The sequence below is a fragment of the Peromyscus eremicus genome, chromosome 8a (assembly GCF_949786415.1).
Source record: "Peromyscus eremicus chromosome 8a, PerEre_H2_v1, whole genome shotgun sequence".
In the NCBI taxonomy this organism is placed as follows: Eukaryota; Metazoa; Chordata; class Mammalia; order Rodentia; family Cricetidae; genus Peromyscus; species Peromyscus eremicus.
In genome coordinates, this window is record NC_081423.1 from 14,560,091 (window position 1) to 14,579,087 (window position 18,997).

The window sequence follows — 18,997 nt, forward strand, 5'->3', positions numbered from 1 at the left end:
TGTGGTATCTTCAATAATGTGAACAGTCTTACCGTCAAGCTGTGGAATGTAGCCAATAGCATTAGGAATACCCAACAATATTTGGGGAAGGGTGTCTGCTGGACCCCTTTGGCCAATAAGGGAGCAGGGTCTTGATCACTACTTTATTTCCAAGTCCTATATAGCAAGTGCTTGCTAAATACTTACTGAAAGAATTAATTAGGTAATATTTTCAGTATATAGATGAGTACGGTATTGCTCAGAAAGTTATTTAGAGTCTTTCCTGTTTCTCTTCATCACACCTCCCTGCTACATCTATCTGATAAAGTTTGCAGCTTTGACAGCTGGGTACCTGATAGAAGAGGTTATCCTTGTACTTAGGTTTTGCCTTCAACCTCTTATATTGTTGCAACTTAGGTGGCTGACCAGTGAGTTAGACCCTGTGTCTTCAATAAAGATTGAATGTTGAAAGTAGCCGCTTGGATTTTTTCTCTCTTGGTATGATACCCAAGCACAGATCTTTTACAAGTATAGAGCAAGCCCCAGGCTTACAAAAAGCAGCTCTTAATGATTCTCAACTCATTTCTTCAATAATGAGCGCTCATACAAATGCTACATACCTCGGCAGTACTGAGAGAAATAAGACATGAAGCTTGTATTTTAATGGTGAGTGACAAACAATAAGTGAAGAAACACTCAGACAAGAAAATGAGGTAGTAATTCCTGAAGCAGTGATGAGAGAAGGTCGTGGAGACGAGCTGTGTGGTGGGGACAGGAGTAGAGGACAGCACAAAGTGCTGAACAGAGAATGACTGTGCTGCTTGGCCGAGGGTGGCTGAATAGCATAAGTACTTGCCTAGGAAAAGTGAGGGCAAGCAAAACGTTAAGTCAGCTACACATGACCAGACCTGTTTATTGTCAATAAAATGTATGTGAATGCCAAGGTATGTATGTCGCCATTTGTAACATTCTTGAATGGAACGTTCAGTATTGATATACTATTACTAGTGAAACATTGAAGAAATACTTTCGAGTTCTTTCCCACCACAAATAGTGCTAAAGAGAGAAGACAACCATGAACTAGTTTAATAGATAGGGCTTTGTGTTTAAGGGATTGAAAGTTTGGGAAATGCTTAGAAAATGAAAAAGGGGAAATACCCTATGGGGAGGGAACACTGTCACAGTCTCTACATGCTGCATGTCCTAGTGAAGCTTCACATGATGCAAGTATGCATGGACTGCATGCATACTGTGGAGGTGAAGGCAGTCTGCTTGCCTGTTTCTACAGCTCGTCCTCCCCAATAATCCTTTTGTCTTGGAAGTTGCCTTTCAGACTGTCTTTCCACTGCCTTCGTCCTTGTTTGGGCTATGATGAGTTTTGAGCTGAAGCCAGATTTCAACTGCACCCCATTATCATCTTCCTGACTCTTGTACTTGTGTTCCTCTTGTACACAGTTAACTTTTCAGAGCAGCTTTCCATAGTGGGTCTTAGTAAACAGGAGAGCTATTAATGATGCGTGTGCTTCCTGTGGCGAGCACATGGCTATCTCAGTACCAAACAGTGAGTTGCTGGAGAGGACAGAGTGCCCAATGGTGTCACAACACTTCCAGACTTGTCTGACTCACAGATGGAATCCTTTCCAAATTATCCTAAAAACCAAGAAGTAGCATAAAAGTTAAAAAGCCATGGTGTCTGCACATTCTTTGAGAAGTCATTCTTTGAGCCTCACATAATAGCCTCCTCTACAAATAAAAAAGAGGTGATGCTAATTAATGCGTTGTCTTCAGCACTAGTCATCTTGTTTTGGCAACTGCCCACAATCCTTATGATTCCACACATTTAAAACTACCTGGAAATAACATTTATCCTTTTCAAAGCCCCAACCATAAATCAACCATAATGGAAACCCCCGCTTTTATTGCAAAGCTGTGTGCTCCAACCTTTGAGTCTAAAGTGTTTACCTGGCTTTTCTGCAGCTGACTCAGTGGATTAGACCCTTTTAATGCAACTTGCATGGCAGTGTGGTCACCAAATTATATGAAGACTTTAAATTTTGTGCATGATTGATAGCTTATTGCTCTCTACTTAAATCTGTTTACTTTCATGATCAAGGCTTCAAATGTAGAAAAATGAAGGCGAAAAAGCAAGAAAAACAACTCAAGAAATGAATATTTGGTTCCTGGGCTGCCTCCCAAAGTTAGCAGGGGACAGGGTTTCTTCCTACAGAGCAGCCTTGGGTGTGGGGCGTAATGAGGAGTGAGTTAACCAGTACATAAATTCCATAGTTTTGAGAAGCCAGGGAATGCTCCTTTCTTAAAATATTCCTCCCAGTGTTGGTGGTGCATACCTTTAATCCCAGCACTTGGGAGGCAAAGGCAGGCAAATCTTTGTGAGTTCGAGGCCAGCCTGGTCTACAAAGTAAGTTCCAGAACAGCCAGGGCTACACAGAGAAACTCGGTCTCCAAAAACAGAAACAAACAACAAAAGGTATCTTATCCCAGTGTTTTCCAAAACTACTGTCCATACCTGTCTTTGGACCTTCATTCAACCTCTCATTGCTCGGGATCCTGTATGGGCTTCCATCACTCTGTCCGTGTCTCAGAAGCCCACAGACCTCCTCCTTTCTAGTTCCAGGGCCTTTTCAAGCTGGAGTGTTAGTTCACTGCTAAGTATTGCTAAGCATGGGTCATACCTGCTCTTGAATATTCTCTCAGGTTAGTTTAGCTCCCCATTCTTGAAGTCACTGTTTCACCTCTGATCTATCAGATGTTCATGTCTCAAACATAAGATGGATAAGAAGCTGTTTCTCAGCTTCCCCCACCCCACCCACCCTGCTGCCTTTCTTTTTGTTTATTTCGTTTAGTTTGACTTGGGTTTTGGTTTTTTGAGAAAAGAGCTCATATAACCTAGGTCGGTCAAACTGGTGATCCTCCTGCCTCCACCTCCCAAGTATAGGCTACTTTAGTTGCCATTTTCATTTCTCTTAGTAGTCAAAAATGGCCAGGAATGTGTCAACATGTCATCATTAACGAAAAATATGGGTAGTATCATTCTAACCATGTTATGATTCTAAATCACTGAAATGGGATCAACTAGAGAATTTCGGGGGTTTGGCCTCCTCTCCCCTCCCCCCTCCCTTTCTGCTTCTCCTCCCTCCCCTTACTCCAGGGCCTTAAACATGCTAGACACATACTGTAGTACAGAGCTGCATCCACGGCCTTTTCTCATTTTAAAAATGCAAACAATACCTGATATACTCAGTAGTTAGAGGTTAGATGAGGCTAGGGGTATGGCTCAGCTGTAGAGTTCTTACCTAGGATGCATGGTGGCTTGGGCCTATCAATCTCAGCACCTGCACTAAGAAGGTAGAGTCAGGAAAAACAGAAGTTTAAGGTCATTCTTGGCTGCATAGCAAGTCAGAAGACAGCCAGGGTTATTGCAAGACCCTGTCTCCATCAAAAACAAAGAACTTAAAAGTTGATCATTTTAGTGTACAAAGGAAATTATAAATGGTTGCATAGCAATTACTTGCTTAGAAAACTTTCAATAACATCTCTGTTGACTTTCAAATTAAATGTATCTCCACCTATTTTTGGATGCTCTCATGTAGGAACCCAACCTACTTTGTTAACCTTCTTTCATGATTCCCCTGCACATTTTTGAATGCAAACCAAAGTCTGATCCTCCAAAATGTATCATCGTCCTATTTACTGTGAGTGACAGCCCAGGAGTAACAGCAGTTTGAGTTCCGACTGTGGGGTTGTTGGTTGGTTTGGTTTGGTTTGGTTTCATGGGTGCCAAGGATCAAACCTCCAGGGCCTCATGTAATATAGAAGTACTCTGCCACAGAGCCAGCACCACCCCCATTATTTTAAAAACATTTGATGCTTGTATATATTTTTACTTAATACTTGATTTTAATGTAGTTATTGACAGTGCACATTCATGGTTCAACTCTTTATTTACTGTCCAACCTGATCTTAGCGTGCCCTTGAACAGGTCACTTAAATCTCTAAGTTTCACCTATAAAATGAGAATAACTATTACAGGACTGATAAAGGTTAAAAACAAGGGCAGTGATGGCACCACTGTGGTGGTATTGTGTTCCTGAAAATATTGTGCACCCTAATAAACTTTTCTGGGGTCAGAGAACAGAACAGCCACTAGATACAGAGACCAGAAAATGGTGGCACTCACACCTTTAATCCTAGCCTTCTGGAGGCAGAGATCCATCCAGATCTCTGTGAGTTCAAAGCCACACTGGAAACAGCCAGGCATGGTGACTCACGCCTTTAATCCCAGGAAGTGATGGCAGAAAGCAGAAAGGTATTTAAGGCATGAGGACCAGGAACTAGAGCTTGTTAAGCTTTTAGGCTTCTAGCAACAGTTTAGCTGAGATCCATTTGGATGAGGACTCAGAGGCTTCCAGTCTGAGGAAACAGGATCAGCTGAGGAATTGGCGAGGTGAGGTGGCTGTGGCTTGTTCTGCTTCTTTGATCTTCCAGCATTCACCCCAATACCTGGCATCAGGTTTGTTTTTATTAATAAGAACTTTTAAGATTCGTGCTACAGCACCACACACCTTTAATCCCAGCACTCAGGAGGCAGAGGCAGGCAGATCTCCATGTGTTCGAGGCCAGCCTAGTCTACAGAGCGAGTTCCAGGACAGCTAAGACTGTTACACAGAGAAACCCTGTCTTAAAAAAACAAAAACATAAACATAAAAAAAGATTAAAAACAATAATCCATATAAGACGTTTAATGCTGTTACTAACATGTAGTAAGCCCTTCGTACATTTCAGCTATTTACTGATGAAGTCTTTTTTCTCATTCAACTCTGCAGAATAGTTTACAAATAATGAGGGAAGTGAACTAGCACTTCCAAAGTAACAGTACAAGGGGGAAAGGTGGGATTTGAAACCAGAGCTGTCCAGCCCCAAAATCCAGGGTTCCCTCCATGTTCTCAACTCTTGTTATTCTCTACCTGAAAATCTTCCTCCTTGTATCACACAGAAATAACCTTTCCAAGCTAGCTCAGGCCATGTCCTCATCCAGCTCACTTTGACCACCATTAAAACATGATCTTTCCCTAGCTGGGCGGTGGTGGCGCACGCCTTTAATCCCAGCAATCGCGAGGCAGAGCCAGGCAGATCTCTGTGAGTTCGAGGCCAGCCTGGACTACCAAGTGAGTTCCAGGAAAGGTGCAAAGCTACACAGAGAAACCCTGTCTCAAAAGACACACACGCCAGCAGCAGCAGCAGCAGCAGCAGTATGTGACTGTGTGACTCCTTCATATATCGTTTTATACTGCGGTGACCTCTGTGGAAAGCCATGAGCTCTTTGACACCAGAGCAGGGTTTGCACCTATTTCCCCTTTGGAGCCATTTCCCCTGAAGTACTTTTCACTAAGTAGATGCTTAATAACCAGTCAAATTGAACAGAGGCTGTTCAAGTCCCAAATGGGGAATTCTGTCCAGTTCAGACCAGGAATCATTTTCTTGCTAGTGTTTCTCTATGCCAGACCCTGTAATAGACACAGGGCTTAAAGAAAAAAGCCAAACCCCTTCTCTCAAGGATTTAGCGTTTCACTGAAGTGCTTTGAAATCCTACCTTTTTAATAGAGAGAATAATCAAATGAGCAAACAGATCAGTAATGGGAATGAATTGTTATTGTTTGTCCAGATACAGTCGTCTCCTCCAGCTGCTGTACGAGTTTAGACTACATGGTCACCTACCTCTTCAAGCACATAGCAAAAGAGGGCAAGAAGCCACTTCAATGCAGGGAGTCTGTGCAGGCTGGTCAGAGACTGTTACACTTTATGCAACGAAACCCGGATGTGCTGCAGCAGGTAACTTCGCTTAACGTCTTTCCCAGAAGCTGTTCTGGCCCCTGAACTTACATAAATGTTTGTCAAGATGTTTAGCAGTGACTCCCCTTGATACTTTCCCTGACAGTGCAGAGTACACTGGCTTCAGGGTTACCTGTACATAAAAATCCCAATGCTGTTCATGGCACTGCAGAGTTCAGAAGGGATAGTTCTCCTGAGGCCTGAGGAAAGTGGATCAGAACTCAGACTTCCTGCGTGGACCTTGGGCAGCTCTCAAATGTGCAGTAAGGACATGGCTGCTGGAGCAGTTGTGTACGAGCTCCTGCTCCATGCGGACACCTTGCCAGGAGCTGTCCATTCGTGAAAGTGTAATTAGCAGTTGTTTTTAGCGTAAGATTACGAGTCACATGGTTCAGACCTTAGCCAGTGTTCCAAACAGTCAATTAATACGTGAGAATGCAGCAATTTGTTTTCAGTTGTGTTTTTTAAAAAGATTTATTTTTTCATGTGTTTTATGTATATGAGTACCCTGTCTGCATGTACACCTGCATGCCAGAAGTGGGAATTGGATCCCATTATAAATGGTTGTGAGCCACCGTGTGGTTGCTGGGAATTGAACTGAGGACCTCTAGAAGAACAACCAGTGCTCTTAACTGCTGAGCCATCTCTCCAGTCCCTAGTTGTGCTTTCTAACTGGCCAACACAGGCTAAGTCCAAGTTTATAATTGTTTTAAGTAACTCACTTCTGCCAATCTGAGAAACAACATACATAAGAAATGAAGATATATGCCAGGAATATTCCAGAAAGAATAAAGCCATTTTACAGATAGACCATCACTATGGCTGATGTTTGTACTTCCACAAAATTTGGGAAATATATGTATACCCTTTTCTGTTTTCTTTTGCCCAGGTATATCCATAATAGTCTGACTTGCAAAAGTCAATACCTCACTGACTATATTGTCATTAGTGAACAATGTCGTCTGAGTCAGTAGACTGTCTCATTGCACATGAACATGATGAGAATGGAATGGGAAGTTTGTGGAAGAGGTTTCCTTCCTGAATATAATGGTTTTACTAGGATCAAAATGAAATTATAAAAGTCTTATTTGTAGTGACATTTCAGTTAACTAGTTGCATTCCAAGAACAAATGGCATGAGTGTAATTCGTTCATATTTTGAGTAACTAGCAAAGGACTAATTACTACAGACTCCACAACAGCCTAGAAATGTGGTTAGCATCATCCCCAGTTTTACAGATCAATATTCTGGGTGCCTCAAGATTCGCTAGAAAGTAATAGAATTGGAATTTGAACCAAGGTCTGTTTAGCTCCAAAGCCCACATCCTTAAAACTCAAGCCACTGCTTCTCAAGGTATCTCAGAGTCACCTGGATGCCTGTGCAAAATACACATTCTGTCATGGTTAGGATGCACTTCTCTCGAGCACTTATTCCTGTAAGTCACTGCTGGACAGGTGGGGGTACACTGCAGCCCTGTGTGTTTTCCATGGAGAAGGCTGAGGACCTCTGACGTATAGCATGTCATCATTGAAGATAACAAATATTCATGGCCCTGCCTACCATGACAAAAGACAAGTCTACCACAAAATCATTCATGTTAGCAGTCAGTCATCATCACAGTATTGTCCCATCAGCTTTGAGCAGTCACTTCTAATTTGGTTGAAATTTTTAGTAAAAATCAGTAGGCTAGTAGTAAGACCGTGCAGGAGATGAGCCAGTGTGTCTTTACTCAGAATCAACATGAGTTTGTTGGTTTAAGTCATTTCTGTGTGTTAATAAGACTTGGTAATCTTTCACTTTATAGCATATGACTAAGTAGTGATATATCTTTATTAAGCAGTGGAATACATTCTATTTATTTGGGATGTAAGCTTTCAGATAACATTTTAAATATTAATGACTGGTCTCTGGTAGTCAGCATAAATATGATTTGCATTAGCACTAGGTTGTATCATCTTGAGTGCCTCTGATGTCAACTATTGGGTATAGTAATATCTGACATCATCTCCTTAGGTCACTGACAACTTTGACCTCTATTCTTATGCACAGTTTCTGTCGTCTCAAAAGCTCTTTTGAATTGATTTGAAATTTTGACTCTTCCCTTTATGAGGCAGTAAAATTGATAATTATTCAGATGGGAACTGAGCACTGAGTGAAAAATCAATTCCACCCGCTCTCTGCTGCGTATAAAATTACTTCTGAGTCTGCTGGACTGAACGGATGGCCAGAGTAAAAGCAGCAGGCAGGAGCAGTGGGAAGAATTAGCCGGACAGAGCTAATAGCCTGAAGGGATGGACCTGGAAAAGAGGGAGTGGGCCAGTTGGGGGTTATTATGAGCAGGGATGGGCCATTGATCATCTGTTTACATCAGCTTTCCAGGACCTTATAAATCAGCCCTGAAGAGTGGCAGAGCCAAGATTCAGACTCTTACCAGAGGGACTTGTATTAGATTATTCTCATTTTCACACTCAGATGAAAAGTGAGCCATTGATTATTCATTGGTTGCCCATTAAATGCTGTTTTTATAGATGATTTGCCTATCACAGAAGATAATGAACAAGGTTGCTGCTTCATAACTCGAGGTTTCAGTTTTCAAGGCATCTGTGTCGTTAAGTAATGCCTAACCCTATTAAGAGGAATGGGTTACAAATTGCTTAACAGTGCTGAAAAACTAGACCCTAATGACTAATTGTGCCTGGAGTTTAGAGAGGGCTTGTCAGCTCTTTAAACTAAACTGATGCAATGATACTGCAATTATTTACTGGTTTGAACTGTTTTCCTCCCGCCCTGGACATATTTGGCTAGAAGCATAATTGCATGGAGAGTGTCAGTTCCAAACTGCAAACGTGATCTCAAGCTTCTGCAGAAAATGAATGACCCTGGGTGAAGGGTTCGCAGCACCTTCTCAGGCCTTATCACTTGTGTGCCGCCTCTCACCTGGAAGTGCATTTATTATGACCTGTCATGTGACTATAGATCTTCCACAGTTTGTGAACAGATGTAACTTTGCAAAGACTAAAATTTATCCCATGTGAAGAGTCATTGAATTTAAGTGAGTCTGTTTGAGGTAAGAAATGCTGCCTCTCAAGTATTCCTTCAACTTAACATCTGAGAAAAACCCAGTTTGCATAAATTAAGGGAGAAGAATTCCTCAAGTATTTTTATGTCACTAGGAGAATGAACTAAAAACTTAAAAAGAGATGATCAGTAGTAGCAGTGGTCGGATTGCTAATCACCACTGATTAGTAATGGGTGAGAGTGATCTGCTGCAGGAATTTGGAGACAATGTTTATATATGATTTTTTTTCCGGTTTCGTTACTGGACATGTTATATATTTACATTCATAACCAGGAGATCAGCATTCATTCAGATACATGAAAAGACAAAAGCTGTGCCCAAATTAGGTGAAGGTTTGCAGAATCGAGGAGCCATTTTAGAGACATGATGAATTCTTTTTGTAATGATAAAGGCACTGATGCGAAACTGCATCAGAACCCCCTTAAATGTTCTAGAGAGAGTAGCACCTTGTGCAGAAAAAGAGCAGTACCTATGGACTGCCTCTGTCACGGAGTGGATCGAGCAGTTAGCGTGTTGATGAGGTGGTTGCAATCATAGTCATGTCCAAATACAGTGCATAGGAGAACCAGAGTGACTTTTACCTGGTCGAGTCTAGCTAGCTATTTGGCTCAAGTCAGCTCTACTAAAAATTCAGAGAAATTCTAATTAAGACTTTCTCTTCCTCTCCTCTTTTTTATTTCATTTATTTGTTTGTTTGTTTGGTAGCATGCCGTTTAACTAGAAATTGTAAAGAGCTGTCAGGAGCTATAAGAATCATACTTCAGTATGAACATAAGCTAAAAGAACATTCACCCTTTTCCTCAATCAGTCAGTCAATCAATGAAAATTGCTTTTGTATAGTGCTCTTCATGACATGTATCCCAAAGTGAATTACAGCAAAAGGGAAATCATCTGCTCTTTTTTCATCTCTGTGTTTAGACTGAAATGATATTGCTCAACATTTTGACATACTACACAAGACATCTTTCATACTTAAGATTCCATTCCTTAATACTAAATAGGAGAAAGTGTCAACACATACTTAACTGTCGTTGAAGCTCTGGTCTATGGAACCTTAGCAGAAACACTTAAGCAAATGAAATACATTTCTTATTTAACTCTTTAAAAATAATTAGCCATATTTTTTAATATTAATGAATGTAGAGTTTTCTCAGAGCCCATTCAGCTCCTCTCTGTGCCCACTTTTCCTGTCCTCGTAGTTTTAATAAGCTCCTATGCTTTTGACCTCATCTTCGTCCACTGGTCCTTCATCTTGCATCTTTCTTTCCTTGCTCCTGGCTCTGAGAAAACTCTAAAAATGAAATTTTTTCTCATGATCCTTAAATTGAAAAGGGGACCCTCCATTTGACCAGCTAGTTTGGGATGGTTGATTTACAACTTCATTACTGGAAACATGGCAGTAGACTGGTACCAGAACAGGCGGAAAGAGCATTCATAACTGGCCAAAGGACTCAGAGGAAGCTAAGGGTGTGTCATTAGACAGAGAGTGGGAAAGAGGCACTCAGATGTTGTGACACATGTTTTCACATATGTTGCCACACTCTTGGTCCTCTTCACAGAAATCCATGCATACACTGTGTTCTTTCTGGTAACATGTGAGACCTCACGGTATGCAGGTACTGCCTTCAGTTCATGTGTCCACAGTGTCGGACATAATCATCAAGTATCTCTGGGAGGGGAATTAGCAGTATCATTTCACAGATGTAGAAACTGAGGCAGAAAAAGGTCAAGTCTTTCCTGAGGTCATGGTCTGAACGCTGAAGAACTAAGCCATTCAGCCCTCTATTTTGTCTTTTTTCCTTTTTTTGTATATATTGGTTATACCTAGTAATGGGTTTCATTATGACGTTTTCATACATTTATATAATGTGTTTTCATCATGTTGCCCCCCCCCCATTACTCTCCTTTCCTCTCCCACACCCACTGCTCCCTTTTCTGAAGAACTGAAATTTTAATGAAAGTCTGTTTAACTCCAGAGTTCATGTACTCACCCACAAAGCTATCTACTCTCTCATTTGGTGGCTTCTAATCTAGGGAAGTATATTGTATTGTGTTTTGAAAACTAATAATAAGGCAAGTTGAACATTGTGAGTTCCACTGGGTCATCGCAAGGTAGAATGATTTAGAATGCTCATCCTTTAAAAAAAATTAAGTATACACGTGTGTGTGTGTGTCTGTGCGCGCGCGCACATGATGCGGTGCCTGTGGAGGCCAAAAGAGTGCACTGGATCCCTTGGAGCTGAATGATGGGTGGTCGTGAGCCACCTGACATGGGTGCTAGGAACAGAATTCAGGTATCCCTCTCATGTCTGAGACAGCTGAGCTTCCTCCCTTCTGGTGTAAACCCAACCCTTCTCACTAATTCCGTAGGTAGGTGATGAGGATGTAACATTTGGAAGGACGGTTCCGTGAGGAAATCAGTCTGATAGTGTGATTACCTCAGGATGTTCTTTGTGAGTTTTCCCTAGTCATCTTTGAGGTTGTTTTTGAAGTTTCCTTTTTTTCCTTAATCTTTTTTTTATTTTTACGCATATAGGCATTTTTGCCTTCATATATGCCTGTGTATCACTTGCATGTCTGGTGCCCGTGGAGGCCAGAAGAAGGTATGAGATTCCCTGGAATTGGGGTTACAGAAGGTTGTGAGCTGCCAGGTAGATGTTGGGAATCAAACCTGGAACCTCTGAAAGAGCAGTCAATGTTCTTGAGCACTGAGCATCTCTCCGGCCCACTTTATGGTGTTCCCTTTAACCTGGTGTCTCTAGGAGACTATCCAGACGGCAGCTGCTCACAAAGGTAAATGTGCTATGTAACATTCCCTTACCCCATCACATCTCTGTCTCATCCTTAATCTCAAATTGATTCAATATGGAATGCCAGTTTCCACTTCTTACTGGTAAAGCCTTTCTCCTCAAGGAACCTTTTACCAGTGATACCACTAGTCATTTTTTTTTTTTATAATTTAATCCAATTTTACATATCAGCCACGGATTTCCCTGTCCTCCCTCCTCCCGCCCTCCCCCCATCCCACCCCCCATTCCCATCTCCTCCCAGGTGGAGCTCCGGGAGTCCAATCGGTGAGAAAGAGGAGGGATTGTATGAGCGAGAATTGTTGAGACCATGATTGGAAAAAGCACAGGGACAAATAGCCAAACTAGTGGAACCACTAGCCATTTTTAAGCTCTGGATCTAATAATACCTGGTTGCTTTGAGTCTCTATATGCCTTTCCTGACCATTACCAAGTGTATTAGTCAGATTTCTCTAAATCAGTGGTTCTCAACCTGTGGGTCACAACCCCTTTGGAGGTCCCCTAAAACCATTGGAAACCATGGATATTTACATACAATTCATAACAGTAGCAAAATTACAATTATGAAGTAGCAACAAAAATAATTTTATGGTTGGAGGTCACCATACCATGAGGGATTATATTAAAGGGCAGCAGCATTAGGAAGGTTGAGAACTGTTGCTCTAGAGGAACAGAACTGATAGAAAGAATCTATGTACATGAAAAGAGGATCTATTAGAATGGCTTACAGACTGTGGTCTGGCTGGCTCAACAACAGCTGTCTCCCTACAGAAAGACCCAGAATCCAATAGTTCTTCAGTCTGTGAGGTTGAATATCTCAGCAGGTCTGTAACACTTGTTGAAACCCCAAAGAAGGAATGCCACAGCAGTGAGAGAGATGAACATTCCAGTGAGAATGAGGGCAGGCAGGCAAAAAGCAAGTTTCCTTCTTCCATGTCCTTTTATACAGGCTGCCAGCAGAAGGTTGTTGCCCAGATCTATGGCAGGTCTTCAGGCCTCACATGATCCAATAAAGAAAAATCCCTGACAGATATGTCCAGCTGTTTAGGTTTTAGTAGATCCAGATGTGCTCAGTTTGACAAGGTTGGCCATCACTTCAAGTATCACAAGCTAGGGTACCTCTCAGGCCAAGCAGGAAATATTAATGAAGACAGGAAAGAAACCTACAGTTGAGAATACGTCTGTCTAAAGGGGGTGGCCTCACCACATCTCCAAAACACAGCCAACCATTGTCTTGCTAGACACATCAGAATTTTATTTTATTTATTTTTGGTTTTTCGAGACAGGATTTCTCTGTTTAGCCCTGGCTAATCCTGAAACTCGCTCTGTAGCCCAGGCTGGCCTTAAACTCAGAGATCCACCTGCCTCTGCCTCCCAAGTGCTGGGACTAAAGGCGTGTGCCACCACCGCCTGGCTCAGACACATTGAAATGTGTCCTAAAGTAATTCAGAATTTGAATTTTTTTTTAATGTTGCCCACTGACTACAAATTAAAAACAAAACAACAACAACAAAAACCTCAGAACAGTGAGCGGGCCATGTATGTGAGTGTGGAGTATGTGACCCTCAGGAGTTCCAGGGCTGAGAGCTCCAATGTGGGGCTCCCTGTTGCTCCTAGCTCCAACCTGTAGCACTACTTTTGCTGGCATTTTTATCAAATTTTTGAAATATATTTTGTTTGTTGTTTTTTAATATAGTTATTTTGGTTTTCCTTATCTTCTTATTTTGCTTTTTTGTTATTTTAAAAATAACCAGGTTTGTTTGAGGCAAAAGTCAAGAATCTCTTCCTCTCTCTGTCTCTCTCTCTCTCTGTCTCTCTCTCTCTGTCTGTCTGTCTCTCTCTCTCTCACACACACACACAGACACACACACACACACACACACACACACACACACACACACACACAGATCTAACTGCTAAGGATGAAGTAAAAAATATGTAAGGCCAGGTCTAAACCTGTCTAGGTAACAACAAGGCAATAAAAGTCCACAGGGCGGCTGGAGAGACACTCTTGAGTTTAAGAGCGCTGGCTATTCTTCCGAGGACCTAGGTTTAAGTCTTAGTAGCCACATGGCTGCTCACAACCATCAGGAACTCTGATTCCAGAGGATCTTCTAGCCTCTGTGGACACTGAATGTACATGGCACACAGACACATATATAGGCAAAACACCTGTGTACATAGACTAATAAAATAATTATTTCAGTCCAAGAGAGAATAAACTCTTAAGAGTGAAAAACTCAGGCTGGGAGATGGCTCAGTCAGTAAAGTGCTTGTCTTGCCTCCTACTTGTAACCCAGCACTGGAGGAGAAGGACAGGTAGGCCCCTGGGGCTCACTGTCCAGCCAGCCTAGCCTGTTTGGCCTGTTCCAAGCTAGTGAAAGACCCTGTCTCAAAAGCAGACTAGTTAACACCTCAGTAATAATACCCAAAGTTGACCTCTGGCTCATGACACAGATGCACGCGCACACACACATACACAGAAAACATTGTGACCAAAGACAAGTTTTTAAAGCCCATGTTTTTAATTTTGAAAATAGAAAAGTAAGGGGCCCGTGAGATGGCTCGGGGGGTAAAGGTGCTTATGACCATGACTATTCCTTCATCCCTGGGACCCACATGGTGGAGGAAAGAACCAGCTTCCACAGATTGTCTTCTGATCTTCACACATGTGCTATGGTGTGCATGTGTGTGGATGGATGGATGGATAGTTTTGTTAAAGTGATATTTTAGAACAAATCATGTGTTCTTTTAGAACAATGGCTATTGTCTTAATCTTTTTCTTAAGTGTGTCTGCTACTTTAATTTTTGTTGTAGGTATATTTGTTGGATAACAATTTGAGCTGCAACATAGATGTCATATTAATGTAACTTACATAATGCATTTTTATGGTGTACCTCATTTCCTCTCAAAGATCTCCTACATCTTGGCATTTGTCCAGGCCTCTCAGCACAGCCTGATTCCTTGCAGTGGTCTGTGGATGTCTCTAAAGTAAATACCCAAAATATTAATTTTCAAAATATTGTCTATAGACATAATTTTAGCTCTACACCTATTGTGGTCATACACTGCTACTATAGAATAAGCCAGATGGTAATGCTAAGATTATATCTCAATATAAAATGGCCCTTCTAAAACTCCAGGAAAAATGTCTAGTCTACACATGGATCAGGAAAAAAAAAAAAAAAAAAAAAAAAAAAAAAAAAAAAAAAGCTCTGCCAGTATTGTTCAAGTTACCAGAACAGAAAGGATTTCCACCCCATGAGGATATGTGTTCTCACCTCTAAGCACAGTGGAAGGATACGATCCATTGATAGCATAACTTGCCTTATTAATTGAAAGGATGGAATCCACCAGATGTAGCCCAAGCCAGCAGAGAGTTGGGTGACTAAGCAACAGCAAAGAGACCATATTGAGCGAGCCAGAATTCAGTCTCCAAGTCATTTATTTCAGCCAGTGACAGTACATGTAAACTCCTGTGCCTCTGCAGTGATTGATGGTTTAATATCATATATAATTTTTTTAATGAAGGAAAACCATTTAAATATGTTACCATTTGCACTGGTATTCTCCTATGTACATAACTGCATTTAATCATTATGGGGATTGTTTTTATACTTGTGTAATTTGTATCCACGAAATAACTGTCAAAACCATCTCATGCTGTTGCTGGAAATGGTACAGTGTGCTTCATACTCAAATAGATTCATTCTTCCCTGCACATAATTAAGAGTGTTGGAGCTTTCACTGCACCACATAGGAATTCCGTGTTTACATTTCAGAGAGTGAAAAATAAGCCACAGTGTGTTTGCAGGCTCTTGTTTTCTGAGGCAGTGATAGTGAAGTGCCTTAGTTTTGTACCAGTATATGATTTGAAGGGTTTGATTTTAAGACTTTTAATATTAAAATACATAATAAAATTTTATTATCTAATTACAAGAGGGTTTAGCCTCTTATTAAAGTTGCTAAATCAGGCCTATATTAGCATTATAATGGCACAGTTTGACATGGAATACTCAAAAGTCAAGTTCAAAAGGGGGGTTGAGTTGTTGGGGAGGGGTCTTTTTGCCTTACCCCTCCTCACACAAAATAACAAGGATGAAACGCATGTATGGAAGCAAACAAGGAGCAATTTGGGATGCTGGAGAAGGAGTAGAGGTGTCAGCCCAGGATGGTACCCTTAGGCAAGGCAGCTGGTATATGTAGCCTTTTGTTTATCTGCTACTGGTTTATGTAGCCTTTAGGCCGGCACCAGAAACAATCACTCCTACAGGGTCAGCTGCTGGTCAGAAGCAAAGTAAGAAAAGATTTTGCTTCCAAACACAGCAGCCATAATTTCTGTACAGCTGGCACCTGCTACTGGTGCACAGCGTGAAGGTGAAAGGTCAAAGAGGCAGTTGTTCAAAACTCAAGAATGGCTTAAAGGGACTTGTAGATTAATCTGCTTTATTAACTTCTGTATATTAGATAACTATTGCTGTGAATGACAGTACATCTTTTTGAATAAGTCACATCTCTTTCTCTTTTAAATTAGCTTTTGAGTAATGAATATTAAATAGAAAGCATTTCAAGAGTAATTAAATGAAAGCAGAATGATGTCATTTTACAGTTTTGTTTGTGTGTTTATAGAATAGGGGAATTATGCTTTCCAAGAATTATGCTTTTTTTTCAGTCCTTTTAAAAATAAAGAAGGAAGAAAAAAGAAAAACAGTCAGATTTCATAAAGGAGAATTGGAATAAACAGGACAGCCACATGTCCACTAGCCTTTGTCTTCAAACTGAGAAAAGATGATGTCTCTTGTGCCGTAGCATGAAGTCATTGGGTGCCGGTGGCTGGCTTTGACATTCCCAGGGGCTCCAAATGTTTTCTTTATGAATTAAAGTGACTGCAATCTGTCATCGTTCTTTTATCTACAGTTTAGCACAGTCAGTTCTGCTATCAGTCTACAGCAAATGTTCTCAGAATAGTAAAGGAGTTGTGGAAAGTCAACAACAGACATTTCTTTTCTTTCACACTCATATAGAGCAGATAGAGAATGTTTTGTAAGGGGAAACATGTGGCTTTATACAGACTTAGCCCAGTAATAATTAGACAAGCTCTATAATAGTCTCTCACCCTATTCTGGCAAATGAGATGGTTTTTATCCTCTTCATTGGTCGTGATGTGCATAATTGGCTATCTGTAAGCTAAAACAGAAAGAACTCAGTAACTGTATCCTTTTTTAAACCTCTGCAAAAAATAAGTCACTGTAGAGACTTTCCATAGGTTAAGTACTGATACAAACTCTGGAAAGGTTTTAAACAAACTCTTCAAAAGGGATAGCTTTGTCTGTTGACTGACAGTGATTTTTCATCTTTGTTGTTTGTTTTAAGGCTTCTCATAAAATGAAAGTACTGTGGAGAACAAGTGTGTTTTGTGATAAGAGAGCACAAACAGCAGTGTTCATATATATTTCACAAAGAAAACTGTGCACCAAGTTTTTATACGAGTGCCATCTTCCCGCTCTGAGCAATGTTTCTCTGAAATACAAAGGTAGCACCTAAAATCATCTTACTCCACAGTTCACTGCCCAAAGTAGAGCCTTCTGATCTCTGCTTGAGGACCTGGCCTTGTTATCACCCTACCGGAACCCGGTTGTTCTATGTGCTTGCTGGGACTAAGAAGTCATTGTGAAAGGAGCATCTCAGACTCATCAGATTCTGTGCTGAGTGTGAGACAGACACACACAAATGCTGGGCGTGTGTATTGAAATGCGGGTTTGCAAACATGCTTCTATTTAAACCTCTTAACACTGAAGTACTTGTATGACCATTTTATAGTCTAAATGTTGGTGTTGGGACTCTGTGAAGTGTCTGCAGCTGATAAACAGCAGAGCTTGTGCTCTCACCCTGGAAACACAGCACAGTCCCCAACTGTTCGTTTGGTTGGTTGGTGTTTTTTTGTTTTTTGAGACAGGGTTTATCTCTGTGGCCCTGACTATTGTAGATCTCACTCTGTAGACCAAGCTGACCTGGAACTCACAGAGATCTGCCTGCCTCTGCCTCCTGAGTGCTGGAATTAAAGGTGTGAGTCATAAAGTATCAACATGGCTCAATCTGTGTTACTTATCTTCTACTGGGTTTGGTGGTTTTGTTTGCATTGCTGGAATCAAACCCAGAGTGTAGCTGGAAGTTTTCCTGTGTCCCACCCAGTCCCACAGCCACTCGGCCCCAAGTACACACACAGAGGCATATATTAGTTACAAAATGTAGGGCCTAATGGCTCAGGCTTCTCGATAGCTAGCTCTTACAGCTTAACTCAGTCCATTTCTATTAATCTGTGCATTGCCACGTGGCTTCGTGGCATTACCTGTTCTCTCACATCTTGCTCCTCCTGGTGGCAGCTCACAGTGTCTCCTGACTCCACCCATCTTCATCTCCATCTCCAGTTTGAATGTACGGCCTAACCTTATTCTGCCTTGCCATTAGCCAAACAACTTTATTTATTAACTAATGAGAGCCACGTGTATTCACAGCATACAGAAAGATCTCCCATAGCACCAGAGCCTCATATATGCTAAGCAAGTTCTCTACTACTGAGCTCCATCCCCAGTTCTTCCTTCATAGATTTAGAATCTGGCACTTAGATGATTGTCAACCTTTAAGTCTCACATAGGTTGAACACTTACGAAAAAGCCAAAGCACTCATTCCTTGCCATGTGCTTAGAGCAGTAGCTGGTCTGAAAGGAGAGAAGGAAGCAGGTACTCTAAGAGGTTCTCAAATGAAAGGCCAAACAGCTGTGGTGGAAGGACAGAGATGGAGAGAGATCCCAGTGGATGCCTTGTCTTATCTAGAGAGGCCTGACTTTTTTGCCTAGTCGGAAAGCAATACATTGTAAACCTGAGATCTTTTAGATCTCTCTATCCTCACATATTGAACTTTCTTGACTTAGATAGATACTAATGTAATGCAAGAAATCCACGGAGTCTATTTAATGAACAAGGGAGCTTATTAGGGGGTGACTCACTATAGGACAGGTATTTATTGTAGGGTCCAGGAAAGCCGAGCTATGTTCCACACTGATCTTCTTCCAAGATGTGCCTGGTCAGTCCCAGCATCCAAAACCACGAGGGAGGGAAGAAGGCGTGTGCACATATGTGCATCCCAGGTCTTAAGGGTCCTGGGCAGCCATGCCCCAGGGGCATGTACTTCAAGGTCATAGCTAGAACAGCTCCCCACTATACCTATGAGGACCCAATGAGCCAATGACTATAGACTCACCTAATACAAGATATTCAACC

The 18,997-nt window shown here is 41.4% G+C and overlaps 1 protein-coding gene across 2 annotated transcripts in view; it reads left to right on the plus strand.

The window, feature by feature from the left end:
• Ranbp17 (RAN binding protein 17) overlaps nt 1-18,997 on the plus strand; it is a 321,777-nt gene that overhangs the window by 284,184 nt on the left and 18,596 nt on the right. For both annotated transcript variants that reach the window (XM_059270225.1, XM_059270226.1), the window contains one exon: nt 5,663-5,829. In XM_059270225.1, coding sequence (XP_059126208.1) covers nt 5,663-5,829 — 167 coding nt within the window. The remainder of the gene's footprint in view (nt 1-5,662; nt 5,830-18,997) is intronic.